Source organism: Panthera onca, chromosome D3 (assembly GCF_046562875.1).
Source record: "Panthera onca isolate mPanOnc1 chromosome D3, mPanOnc1 haplotype 2, whole genome shotgun sequence".
Lineage (NCBI taxonomy): Eukaryota > Metazoa > Chordata > Mammalia > Carnivora > Felidae > Panthera > Panthera onca.
In genome coordinates, this window is record NC_138350.1 from 54,579,310 (window position 1) to 54,594,157 (window position 14,848).

Here is a 14,848-nt window from a genome sequence, read left to right on the forward strand (position 1 = left end):
AAAAAAAAAATCGAGACTTTTTGTCCTTGGTCCCTTACAGACGGTCTTCTGGCATCTATTTTGAAGACAAGATGTGTATCCATTCTGCATTTACGTTTTAGATAATCTCTTGTTTCTTCATAGTGACCTTAAAGAATTTCTTGAGACTGCTGTACTTTCACTAGGATCCACACAGGTACAGATTTGTTTCTGTTTATACTGCTCAGCACGGGTCTATTTCCCTGCTCTTAGGACTCACTGGTTTACTCAAGTCTATAAAATTCTTCCTTCTCATCTGTTTGAATTGTTGTCCTTATTCTAATTTCTCTTCTAGAGTGCCTATTAGATCTATCTTTATCAGTCTATTCTCCACCTTAACTCCTTTTTCCTATTTCTCTTCTCTTTTTCTGTAATTTCCCCTTGATAGAGGAGTAGCTCTTTCAGAGTCCCAGTTTTTTATATAATTCTCAGTTCATGTTCCTGTCTAGTTGCAAACTAAAATACACATCTCCTGAACTTAAGTGGGCATTCAGACTACAACCCTGACCTGTTTTGGCCTACATTCACTTTTTCTATCTTCCTAGTCTGTTACCCTACCAAATTAAAGACTTACAATTATGGCTATGAGTTTTCTATCAGTTTCATAGCCTGAAATTTTCCTTTTATTTCTTTTGATCTTATCTGGTTATTTAAAAGGTTGTTATATTTTACTTAGTATCTGTATATTTGTAGAGGGAAGGTGGGTGGGCTCTATGTGGGGTACTCCATAAGGCTTAGGTCAACATTTTGCTAAAAGATCCAGTGCTAAGTAACTCTGACAACTATGTTGGCTATATTCCTTACCCTCTATTTACTTGTCAATCTTAATATATTTAGTAAATAATGAGAGAATAGCACCCATAGTTCCTAAGTAAGGAAAAAATCAGTGGACCAAAAGAGCACACACTGAGAAAAGTACCAGAAATCCCATGTGATGGCTTAAGGTGAGAAATGAACTAATTGAGCATATTAGAAGAAAGAGTAGAAAGAGGCTAGATTATATTCTAAATATTTCTTATACATTATTACATATAACACCCCAACATCCCACTTCTTTAGAAAACTGGAGATTCAGAAAAATCACACAAAGTTGTACAGGAATTGAACCTAGGTCTCTCAGTTTCAAGAGCCCATACTCTATTACAGTAAGAAATTTAGAATTTGTTCTGAGATGGCAAAAGTCTGACACCATCAAAGCCAGAACTGAGGAAGACTACTCCAGGAGCAAAAGCAGGTTTCTCATAAAGCCAGGGAAGTTTAGATACTAGGGTTCCTTAACTAGATGGGACTTCCAGAGTTTCTGGATGTTGTAAGCATTCTAGGTAGGGAGGGGAAGCCAAGTTAAAATCAGTAACTATTCATATGTGTGTCTGAAAATTGTCAAAAGAGATGTCAAAGGAAAAGGGTCTGAATCTTCAAGACTTCTGTTTTGTTAAAATTTTTGGTGTTTTCTTACTATAAACAAATATTCATCGTTCTACATAATTTTTTGCTCACAATTTTATAGTATTTTTCTTTTAATATAAGGCCCCAATTTTATAAATTTCAGGCACAAATCCTAGTTCTGTTCCTGCCTCAGATAGAGGCGAGGGAGGGAGGGTAAGATGCAAATAGAGGAGTTAGAATTCTGTATGAGTACAGGTATGAGGTGTGAAGGGATAGAACTAAAATGGTAGCCAATAAAATTCAAAATTATTGGACTGATTTGGGAAACATAGTAAAGGAAGAATCAACAGAATTCAATGAGCAGTAGGATGCAAGCCATAAGTGTAAGGAAGTCTAATCTCATTTCAGGTGTATGAATACAGCTATAAATCACAATAGTGGTGCTATTGCCAGAAAAAGGCAAGTCAAGAGGAACTTACAGGTGATCTGGTAGATGAAGTGAAAGACCAGTGGTGAGGATGGATGATGGAAAATACAAAGAGTTCAGTGAAGATATAACAATACATTTGTCCAGCATCTGGCTGACATTTGGAGTGAAATACAAAAACTCTGCAGGCGACTGGACTTCCACTGCCAGAGTTGCTTATACAGAACAGATCTCTGCGGCTGTGGATAAGGTAAGACACAGTACATGGCCAAGCCCAGGATCTCAGGAAGTGGCCCCAAAGCAAGAAAAAGAAAATGAGGAGGGAGAGCAACAAGATGCTCAAGAAAATGGGGGTGAGTTCATTAAGAATAGAATGTTTGGGGCGCCTGGGTGGCTCAGTCGGTTAAGCGTCCGACTTCGGCTCAGGTCACGATCTCACGGTCTATGAGTTTGAGCCCCATGTCGGGCTCTGTGCTGACAGCTCAGAGCCTGGAGCCTGCTTCAGATTCTGTGTGTCCCCCCTCTCTGCCCCTCCCCTGCTCATGCTCTGTCTCTGTCTCAAAAATACATAAAAACATTAAGAAAAAAAAAAAAAGAATACAATGTTTGATCTGGTGCAAAGGCAGTCATGTGGTCTTTTAAAAAACCAATTCAATGGGTTGGTGAGAACCAGAGTCTGGAAGAGGGACCAGTGGGGGAGTTGGTTGTAATAAGTGTGATCTGTGAGTATAAAATAATCTTTCAGGAAGCCTGGCAAAGAAGGATGGTTTCAGACTGTAGAAGAGAAGATCCAAGATGAAATATTTTCTTTGTCTAGGGACCTTTTGATAAGGCAGAAGAGAAGAAATTTCCCTCTCTCAGTGAAAAGGGAAAACTGAGAATGTGAGCATTGGGATGGTTGATGAAGCAGCTTTATGAAACAGACCGAACAGGGGGGAACAGAGGCTGCAGGGTCATCCAGGGGCAAACACAATGAGGACATCTCCTCTGTAAAGATAGTGGCAAATACTTGAAAAATTTTAGGTGACTATGAAAGTTCTTAATATTGCTTGTGCAGGCTGAGTGATAACTAAGACTAAGGTACATCCATGCTAACGACAGCCAACATGAAACAAAGATGCAGATCACTGAAACTGAGAAAGTAAAAGCATTGTGAATTCAAAAGACCAGATAGCAAAATTACTAAGCAGAGTATTAGAAGATACAATTAAAAAGAAATACCATGAATAAAGGACTCAGGAGAGGATATGAAAGTATCCCAGGGGATGGTAGATGACCTGTATGAAAAAGAGCCCATAAATTGGTACAAGTAGCAGGTGGGGAATTTAAACAAAATGTGTTTGCTAATTAGCATCAATTAAGTTAATTGGTCACAAAGACAGAAATGTACATAGTTGTGCGAATAATAACACAAATAATGGCTGCACAGGTATTAGAGAGTTTTTAATCATGACCTTGTATGAAGGGATGGGTATACCTTTAATCAAAGTTTTAAATTCAAAGAAGCGTTTTAATTCCTATTTTATAATATTTCCATTAGCTAAGAATGAATAGCAAGTATCAACTGTAGTTTTTGCAATGCTCATATTAGGGAAGTTTTAAATTGAAAACAAATTCTGATCTCTCTACTTTCATCTGCATGAGACAACTCAAGGCAAATGATGTAATTAGTGAAATTCCCTAGGAAAAAAAATGTACTATTTCCTAAACATTATTTCTTTTCTAATGAAGGAATCATGAGTTCAGAAGGCCAGATATCAAAATAGCTAACAGGGATATTATAGGATGTAATTTAACAAAATACTATAATGAAGAGCTTTGATTATAGTATTAAAATTTGTTTCCATAATCAGATTTAAATACTTTTTAAAACTTACATCTCACTTTTTTCTTAAAACTGTTATGTACTCTATGCTATGCTATGATATATACTCTATGATAAACTGAACAAAAAGATGACTAGAACCTCGGATAAACTTTGGCTCTGAACTTCGTGGCAAGGAGGCACAAATGTGAATATATTTAGTTGCATTGTCCTAGCAGAGAGAAAACAGAAAGCATTCTACTTCCACAGGAGAAGCATTTTTTTTTTCTTGTATTACGTTCTAAAAGAAGTTTCTGAGCTAAGGTAATTTAATATGGATATTTAGTAGCCTAATGGACAATGTCATCGGCAAAATATTACAAAAATTTCATAGACTCATTTCTTCAAACATAGTTAATCACATGAATTAAAAAGTAAGTAAGCAGGAAATTTTTCAAGAGGCTAAATTTATTGAATTCAAATATCTAGGCAACCTGATCTAACTTGGTATAGTGGCAAAATTTGGGATACAGTAGGAATGACGGACTGCAAGTATCTTAGGCTGACTCTCCTAAATATTACCTTTGGGTTTTATACAAACACACGTAAACATATGCAGCATGGTGAAAAAGTCTCTAACAATACAAGCTCAGAAAATAAAAAGATAAATCACATAACTCAGACTATACTCAGGTATGGACCAACCCTACCTTGTTCATAAAGTTTTGCTTTTATGAACTTATCTGTTATAGATGCTCTTGAATTTAAGATCAGGACACCTTGGAGAAATAGATTTTTTTTTTTCTAGAAAAATCATCATATGTTTTTTAGAAAACTAGCCAAAGTAATTTGAGAGTCTAAGCTGCACAAATGAATCAGTGGTGATTTGATATATTTGTTAAAGGATTAATTTCATGACTGCTTAACTCACTGAGTTCTAAAAATCTAATGAAAACTGAAACACTCTAGATCAAACTTATGAGATTTATTTTTCATAGAATATGCCCTTTTATATTCAACACGGAGGATTTTATTATTTCAGATTATTGGTAACAGTGTTAGTGAAAATGTATAGAAAAGAATAATAATATAGTTACTGTCCTTCACCTATTACTTGGAGACTATTTGGAGTAATAGCATGAAATTTTGGCTGCTTAAGCAATCAAGATTTGTAAGGTCTTGATAATTGTACTGAAAAAGAAATTCATAAACACATACTCTCATATTTGTATCCATTCAGTGAAGTCAATTAAAAGTGTTTACGTCAGCATCTAAATTCTTAAGCGATAGTGTAGAATAATTAACCATACATAAATTTTACATATATTAATGATAGCAGGAAATTAATAAAAGTAAATGCCAAGATCCTCAAGTACAGTACTAATATATGTCGTGATAAACCACTTCTATGGGATTATCTCTTTGAATTTCTTACAGTCAGCACAAAATATATAATTCAATATTTTGTGTTTCATTCTACTTAAGGCATCTTCTGGCTTAGACACCCCAAATAATTGGAAGAGCTAAGCTTACTGAATGCCACTTTTGTTTTAGATATGGAATCCCCTACCAAATAATCCTACACTTAATAATTTCATTTTAAAAACATATTTAGGGGCACCTGGGTGGCTCAGTTGGTTAAGTGTCCGACTTCGGCTCAGGTCATGATCTCACAGTTTGTGAGTTCAAGCCCCGTGTCAGGCTCTGTGCTGACAGCTTGCTCAGAGACTGGAGGCTGCTCTGGATTCTGTCTCCCTTTCCTCCTGCCCCTCCCCCACTCACACACTGTCTCTGTCTCTCTCAGAAATAAACAAACATTAAAAAAAAATTTTTTTTAATTTTTAAAAAAATTTTTAAAAAATTAAAAAAATTATGTTTTAAATAAACATATTTAAAAAATTTTTAAAAATTTTAATTTTTTAAAAAATTTAAAAAAAATTTTAATTATGTTTTAAATAAACATATTTAAAACTTCTTTATGTTTCTCTGTTGACCTGTTCAATACTACAGAATAATTTGAGTGTAAAAGTAACTACACACTGAAATTGAGATTTTTTTTCATGTCTTAACTATACAAAACACATTAGAGGAAAGATTCTTTTATTTAATGATGTCTCAATAAAAAAGAAATGATGGGTATTATATCAAATTTAAAAAGTGATGACAAAAGATATTCAAATACAATATTTAGTTGTACTTACTATCTGGAGTAGTCATACATTTTCCTATCTGCTCTAGATAAGGGTAAGTATTCAAAATGACACATGATCCTCCCCATGCCCCACGACAATAAAGTGTTACATTAAGGAAAAAAAAAAATCAAGATACCAAGTATCAACTAGATGCTAGATTTATTATTGCCAGTAGTACATTACTAAGTAAATGTATAAAAAAATAAACTGGGGCATCTGGGTGGCTCAGTCAGTTAGGCGCCAGACTTCAACTCCACTCAGGTAATGATCTCACGGTTGTGTGTTCAAGCCCTGCATCAGGCTCTGTCCTGGGCATTAAGCCTGCTTAAGACTGACTCTCTCTCTCTCTCTCTCTCTCTCTCTCTCTTTCTCTCTCTCTCTCTCTCTCTCTCCTTCTCCCTCTGCTCCTCCCCTCTTGCTCACACACGTGTATATTCACATGTGCTCTCTCTCTCTCTCTCTCTCAAAAAAAAAAAAAAAAAAAGAACCTACAATATAAATTTTCATTCATGTTGTTCACGTAACATTTAATTTTATTCGACCTTGTTACTTGACTGTTTTACTTCCCACAACTTGTCACCTCAATGAATCATAATGATCAGGGAACATGTTTTATTTTTCTAATTAAGTGGGTAGAAATCTCTAATATTCTTGCTTATTACTTTATATAATGTTATGTGCGTTGTTGAATAAATGAATTCTTACAGCATATTTCTTTAGCATTAGTTAGTAAAACTACTTGACTTTGAATTAGTCAACTTTTGTTTTCTCTATGCATAGCACAGAATTTACAACAAACAGATGTGCATATTAAAGTAAACATACAAGTACAATCAATAGAAAAACTTGAAAGTGTAAGGTATGTCTTAGAGAAATCAAGAATTTTACAGAACAATGACTTCTTTCTCTTAAAGATTAATGTAAAAGAAGGTAAGTTTTATCATAAAATCTCTAAAAAATATGACAAGATTAGGAAAAAATAGTAATGCCAGATGCTGGTAAATAAAAATCTTGGTATATGATATCATCTTTGTTACTGAAAAAGAAGAGTATATATTGTATATCATACTCTGTGAGACACATTTATGGTCACCTGCAATTTCACATCAGCTGTTAAGTGGTCCTGAACCAAATGTCAACACCAGGACTCTTCTAGGCTTCTATACATGTTTAGATACCCTTTCTGTCTGTCATCTCTCTCCTGTGGAGTAGGTAATAATAATTTTTAAATAATTCAACAATGGGAGAAATAACTTTATTTTCTTCAAGCAAACTCTCCTTCTCTCTTATACCATACTGCCTTTCTGTCAAATTTAGTTTGATCAGGCATAACAATGCCATTTTTATTTAAAAAAAATTTTAATGTTTATTTCTGAGGGGAGGGGGGAGGGGCAGAGAGAGAGAGGGAGACATAGAATCCTAACCAGGCTCCAGGCTCCGAGCTGTCAGCACAGAGTCCGACGTAGGACTCAAACCCACCAGCCGCAAGATCATGACCTGAGCTGAAGTCGGACGCTTAACAGACTGAGCCACCCATGTGCCCCTTAAAATGACACATGCACCACAATCTCTGACTTCAATATGGTTATTACTTCCAAGAAGTAAGCAAATACTTAACTGGAGTATTTTGTGATTGTTTAACACAAACATTTTGGGAAGCTTTTATCAAATGATAGATTAAATAATGTTTGAAAATAATTTCGGATTTAAGATTTACTGAGTGGTGACTATCTGTCAGTAATGGCTCGCAGAGCTTTTCCAAGTGACAATTTATGTAATCCTCATGACCTTATAAATCAGGAGTGATCATCTCCAGAGGAGGTACCTAAGTACAGGCAGCTGACTTGCTGGGTCACACACAGCTACAAAGTGATGGATCCAGAATGCCAATCCGGGCTCTCTGAGGACTGAACCTTGTGCTCCATCTAGGCACACGCCTCTCAATAGCAGCCATTCGGTTTCAAAGAATGTCGAAGGTATTTTTACAAGCCAGTGAAGAAGAATTAATAGTCGATAGTAGACTTGCTGCTTTGGTCATTTCATTCAGATCGAAAAACCTATTTCTCCTATATGACATACTCTGAAACCTCTCGTAGCTTCACGAACATCACCCTTCCGCAACTAACACATTACAGGCACCGATCGCCATCACTATCAGCCTTGGCTTTGATGGACCCACGAAAGGGAAATAAATCGATTCAGAGAATTTTTAATACATCTCTGCTCACATACACAAAAAACAAAAATAAAAAAAAATACATTGTAAATGAATACGCTATTTCTGGGCATAACAATTAGAGAAAGGTGAAATAAAGTTCAAAAAACACTGATACCTGATTTCCACCCATAAGGATCTAATGTCAGCATAATCTCGTCCATCTAGAGAGCCCAGAGGAATATAAAAGCTCATGTTACCATCCACAAGCTCGTAAATACACTGAGTACAACAAAGCCTTATCTTACTGATCTTTAACTTTCAAGGCTTGCAATTTGTTAACCATTGGTATGAAAACAGTATTATTTAGGTGGAGTCATCCATTTCCTTTGGCTCCAGACAAAGCCATTCTCATGTGCCACCTAAAGCAGCAACTGGTGCTTCAAGCCTTGATTAACCTTATACCCACTTTGGTAGTGACAGAAAACGAACACGAATGAGATGCTGGTTCTCACTGGGTTTTACGCAGATTGCCCTCATTTGCTGTGACATGGTACCATGTGGGCCTGTAAGCTGGTCTCACCAGCTATGCCTTATTGAATAACAAAGGGGATAAATACTTCGGGAAGATGAAAAGGAGAAGGGGGTAAAAACAAACAAGCAAACAAAAACCCCTTTGACCTGACATTATGGAAAAAATAAAAAAGACACTAAGATGAAAAAAAAATAGTGTCATGGTTTACATGTGGGATTTTGATGGAATCTAGGGCTGTGTTTTAATTCAAAACTCACCATCTCAAAACCACTTCTTTTCATCCGCCTGCAGGACTTGAGGTAAGTACGTATACGTTTTCTGGCACGCTCTTGATACTCAGGGAACTGTCGCCTGCATGAGTCAATGATAGCCTGGATCTTTTCTTTGGGCTGCTTAGAGATTGGGACCATTCGGTCCAAGTTTTCATCTACAAACAGCCTGACAAACATCTGTTGGCAAGAGGGAGACAGAGGAGAAGGGTTTGGAGGACTGCTCTCTGCTGTTCCTAGCTTCCTGTCTTGATTACCGATAGGAAAATACTCTTTTCTGCTTTATGCACTGGAGAACTTTGCAATGGAAAGCCAGAGATCTTAAGCAAACACCTTTTAAAGGCTTTTTAAATGGTTGGATAAAAAAAACTAGAGAGAAAGAGAGAGAGAGGCAGACAGACAGACAGACAGACAGAAAAGTATAGACTATCATGTAGGAAAAAAAAATTCAGGAAATAACAGCAGACTGTGACAATTAAGCACCCCATAAAATTCTCCATTAATGATCAGTATGGCTGCTACATTGCTACCCTGCACAGTGTACTAATCTCTGATAACAAGGGGGACTCTTTTGTCATGCATAATTAGATAAGCCAGGAAGGCAAAAGAAATAACTGATGACAGGCATACTCTTGCGAGGAATAAGCGGAGACCCCCTCATCCTCTAGGTAAACATGCATACTCACACAACACAAATCCAGTTTTCAGCTCACATTTGGCTGTAAAATTCTAAACAAAACCCAGCAATTCTGGTGTCTGGTTGGCAAAGAGAGTTTCATGTACTTTTTAAATCCTTCTGTAAATTAAACAAACACGTCTCTAGAATATCCACGTTTACCAACAAGCAACAACATGAGAGTGAAGTGGTAAAAAGTAACCCACAGGGGCGGGGAGGGGGGGCGGTGGTGGGACTCACATTGAAAGCTTTCAGCCGCTCTGCCTCAACGCCATCAGTCTCGTTAACTTTCTCAGAATCGTCGTGGTCATCGTGGTCGTCTTCATCCTCATCGCCCCTGTTTAGAGACAGGTCCTCGGCACCTCGGTCTACACTCTCATTTTTGCCAGAGTCATAGCTTGAGTAGCTGTGTGCGGGAGACTGAAAAGAAAGTGGGGGGAGGGGGGATTGCTGCTTTGAAATTCATCACATAGCTTATAAATTTTATTTTAAAATTTCAACTATTACATAAAAATCTTGTTGAAAAAAGTTAATGCCAGAGTTGGGGCTGTTTTCATTTGAATCAAAAGTAATTACGACTAGATTAAAAATTCATTTCCCAAGTTACACCAGCCACATTTCAATAGCTGCATGGATCATTTCTATCACTGCAGGAAGTTTTTACAGAATTTGGCTTTTCAAGAGCATAGATAGTTTCCACTCAATGTACATAGTCTAGAAAAGAGAGAAAAAAGACAAAAGACAGGAAAGCCAACCTATAATCACTTTTGCAAGAGAATCATTGAATCATATATTCTTAGAAACAGAAATGACCTCAGAGCTTAGTCAATTTAACTGCTTTAGTATTTTTTAAACAGATTAGGAAACTGAGGGGTGGATATGTTTAATTACTTTGCCCAAGAAGGACTATACAAAATATTGATACCAGGCTGCTATTTATAAACCACAGGCTTGAAAATCAGTTTTTAAAAGGTCTGTGAGTCTTAGGATGGCATCTAACTTTGGTCTAGAGAAAAGGAACCAGGTATCCTCTGAATCATCTTTTAAGTCGAATGCTTTCTAAAGCTTAGTAGATGAATGCCAACCAACAGTTTTCACAAACTTTGATAATTGTGTTCAAGAGCAACCATGGGTCCCACTGTGGAAACTTCTACTTCTTTGTCAGGGAAGTACCTTTTCCTTTCAGAAATAGCTTCTGCTTCTCCAGGCAAAAGTGCCATTTATAGGGCATCAGCCTTCTCTAACCTAGAGGTGCCCCAACTTTACCCCTATGTAACTGAAATCAAGTTGAATCCCACAGGACTAAGCAGAACAAGAGTCCTAATAACATCATCTGAGATTCTAGATTCAACTGTGCCTGAAATTCACCCACAATTGAAATCAGCTGTGTGATACTGTACATCTTCTACACCACCCCCTTAGTTTTTTTTCTTTGCCTAAATCTGAGTTTTAGTCCTTTGCAATTCAGTCTGGAGTGGTACAGAAATTATTATAAGTCCAGATGAACAACCCAAATTTCACATACGGTAATTTAGGTACAAAGGTGGCCTCAGCTAAATGGATAATATCTCTGTCAACAGTGGCAGCACTTTCCAATTAACAAAGTAAAAGGCTTTAGAAAGAACTTTACAATGGAAAATTTTAAATCAGCAGTGTTCAAAAATGCCTGTGTGCAATGATAACGTATGTGTAGTATGTTTTAAGGATCACACTATTATTACTACATTATCAGAGGAAGAATAATAAAACTAGAATAGGTCACTGATACTAAAAATAAAGCTAAAATGGGGGTGCCTGGGAGGCTCAGTTGGTTAACCGTCTGACTTTGGCTCAGGTCATGATCTCACAGTTCATGGGTTCAAGCCCCATGTCAGGCTCTGTGCTGACAGCTTGGAGCCTGGAGTCTGCTTCAGATTCTGTGTCTCCCTCTCTCTCTCTCTCTCTGCCCCTCCCCTGCTCACTCTCTGTCTCTGTCTCTGTCTCTCTCTCTCAAAAATAAATAAAACATTAAAAAAATAAAGTTAAAATTTAAAAACCAGTATATTTGACACTATATCATTGTAATATTATAATAATATTTCAAATTGTTAACAAGGTAGATTTACCAAATAAAACATAAGGCAAATATTCCATAGGTTTGAGAAATATAGCATATATATTTTTTTAAATGCCAAAGTACAACATTTTAAGTGTTATAATACACTCATATGAATGCAAATAAGCTGGGCTAATATATTCTTTCTATTGCCATGTGAAACACGCAACCTAGCCATCTGCTATAAATAGAACCATTTGGAATGATGTAGGATTTATACCTCTAGTCCCTCTAGCTAAAAAAAATCCAGTCTTACAGATCTGAGAATATTCAGAATCTAAATCTAAAGCATAATCAATTTTTCCCTCTACAATATAAACTGAAATTTTTATAACTCTGAATCCAGTTTCTCAGCTGGAATGTCATTTTCTTCCTCTGCCACTGTTGAAGACAGAACTAGATTTCAAGGCCACTCTGAGTAAATTCAATTTCCACAGATTCCCTCTTCTACCTCAGTCTACTTCAATGTTTCTCTAAACTGTGAACTCTTAATATGCTATGGCATTTGACATAAAATTAAAGGCTATCATTGCTCTCTACTTCTCATGTTAATTTGCATTTTCTTTTAAGCTACATGGAGACAGGAATCTCAATAGCACATGACCTTCTACTTCTTCCCTACAGCAACAAAGAAATGCTCTCTACAGAAATAGCACTTAAGACTTTTTGCAGGACCCAATTTTCTACAAAACTATTTGGTCTTTAAAAATGGAGGAATGAAGACAAGCCACAGATTGGTAGAAAAAATTTGCAAAAGACACATCTGATAAAGGACCATTAATCAAAATATACAAGGAACACTAAAAACTAAATGATAAGAAAGAAAACAACCTGATTAAAATATGGCCAAAAACCTTAAGAGATACCTCACCACAGGAGATAATCAGAGGGCAAAGAGGCCTATCAAGAGAGGTTCCACAACATATGTCATCAGGGAAATGCCAATTAAAACAAGGAGATGCCCTTATAGGGCCAAAATCTGGAACACTGTCAACATCAAATGTTGATGAGGATGACGAACAACAGGAAATCATTCATTGCCAGTGGGAATGCAAAATGGTACAACCACTTTAAGACAGTTTGGCTTTTTCTTTCAAAATTAACATACTCTTCTCATATGGTCCAGCAGTCATATTCCTTGGTATTTACCCAAGGAGTTAAAAACTATGTCTACACAAAAAACTGCATAGGGATATTTAGAGCAGCTTTATTCATAATTTTTAAAATTTAAAAGCAGTCAAGGGGCGCCTGGGTGGCTTAGTCGGTTAAGCATCCGACTTCGGCTCAGGTCATGATCTCGCAGTCTGTGAGTTCGAGCCCCGCGTCGGGCTCCGTGCTGACAGCTCAGAGCCTGGAGCCTGCTTCGGATTCTGTGTCTTCCTCTCTCATTGCCCCTCCCCCACTTGTGCTCTGCCTTTATCAAAAAATGAATGAATGTTAAAAAATTTTTTTAAAAAGCAGTCAAGATGTGCTTTAGTAGGCGAATGGATGCATAAACTGTAGTACATCCAGGTAATGGAATATTATTTGATACTAAAAAGATATGAGCTAAAAAGTCATGAAAATACATGTTACCAAGTGAAAGAAGCCAATGTAAAAAGGCTACATATCACATGACTTGAACTATAAGACATTATGTAAAAGGCAGAACTATGAACAGTAAAACGATCAGTGGTTACTGGGGGTTGGGGTGTGAGGAGGGATGAATAGACAGAGCATGGAAGCTTTCTAGGGCACTGAAAATACTCTATAGGATACGTGTCATGATATATTTGTACAAACCCATAAAAAGTACAACACCATGATTTCTAATATAAACCATGGACTTTGGGTATCTATAATTCATCAGTGTAGGTTTATCAATTATAACAAATGTACCACTCTGGTAAGTAATGTTGATAATGAGGGAGGCTATACATGCCTAGGGGTAGTGGGTGTATGGAAATCTCTATACCTTCCTCTCAATTTTGCTATGGGGCCAAAGGTGTATTTTTGCCTTAATTATATATTCCATTTTTTTCCTTTCGACATAACCTGTGGCTCTCCTTAGCGAAGACCTATTAAAAATACATTTGCTCTTCCATTTTCTAACATTTTTACCACCCTAATAAAACTGCCAGCTCTGGACCTTGAACCCCACCCCCCACCCCCAACCCCCCCAAAAAAAGGAAGCTTCATCTGTTTGCTTACTCTGTGGTCAGAGCATATAGAATGGCTAAGACAGCAATATCACAGTGCTTGATAGGAGATGCAGCTGAGGCCAGAGGGGCCATTTCTGATATATGCAGCCAAGGAAAATAAGGAAAAACCTTTCATTTCTTTATTATACCCTAAAAAAGGGAAGAATCTCATGAATTTAGTGCCAGGCAATCATGGTTTCATTATAGTCTGTATGTAGCTCTGTCAGAGCACTGATCGTGAAGTCTTATACAAGTTAGCTTATATATCCATCTTCCACAAGACTAAGAGTTACTTGAGGTTGGAGACACTTCAAGACCATGACTTTTCCATCTTTATAACCTTGGACAATGTCAAGCACATAGTGGGAATAAAGTAAATGTTTTCTGAGTGACTGCTTACACATTAGAGCTATACAGAAAATAATTTGAATTAATTTTTTAAATGGCAATTTAGAAATTTGACCAGTTACTTCTTTTTTGGTCAAGTTATAATTGATATACAATATTATATTGGTTTCAGGTATATAACAATGATTTAATATTTGGATGTATTGCAAAATGATCCAAATAATTCTAGTTAACCTCTGCACCATAGGCAATTATAAAATTGTTTCTTGTGATGAGAACTTTTAAAATTTAAGTTAACAACTTTCAAATATACCATATATTATTAACGATAGCCACCATGGTGTATATTACATCTCTAGGACTTACTTTATAACTCAAAGTTTGTACCTTTTGACTCTCTCCAACTATTCCCTACCCACTGCACTTCCAAAACGTTTTCTCTATCTCTGAGATTGTTTTCAATAGTCCACCTGTAAGTGAGATCATTTGGTATTTTCCTTACTCTCTTTTTACTTAGCAGAATGTCCTCAAGGTCTATCCATGTTATCACAAATGGCAAGATTTCCTTCTTCTTATAGCTGAATAATAATCTATTGTATATATATATATACACTACATTTTCTTGATTCACTCATCCATCAATGGACACTTAAGTTGCCTCCATGTCTTGGGAATTATAAATAATAATATAATGAACAAGGGAATGAATATATCTTTTACAGTTAGTGTTTTAATTTTATTTAGACAATTACCCAGAAGTAGA

The 14,848-nt window shown here is 36.4% G+C and overlaps 1 protein-coding gene across 9 annotated transcripts in view; it reads right to left on the reverse strand.

The window, feature by feature from the left end:
* Positions 1 to 14,848, reverse strand: part of NOL4 (nucleolar protein 4) — a 429,971-nt gene that overhangs the window by 116,018 nt on the left and 299,105 nt on the right. For 5 of the 9 annotated variants that reach the window (XR_009604343.2, XM_060613571.3, XM_060613567.3 and 2 more), the window contains 2 exons: positions 9,703 to 9,882; positions 8,775 to 8,966 (listed from right to left, as the gene is read on the reverse strand). Coding sequence is in view for 8 of the 9 variants with exons in the window: in XM_060613571.3 (XP_060469554.1) it covers positions 8,775 to 8,966; positions 9,703 to 9,882 (372 nt within the window). In the remaining variant the exon portion in view is untranslated. The remainder of the gene's footprint in view (positions 1 to 8,774; positions 8,967 to 9,702; positions 9,883 to 14,848) is intronic. The other 4 variants (XM_060613572.3, XM_060613568.3, XM_060613573.3 and 1 more) reach the window with 1 other exon arrangement.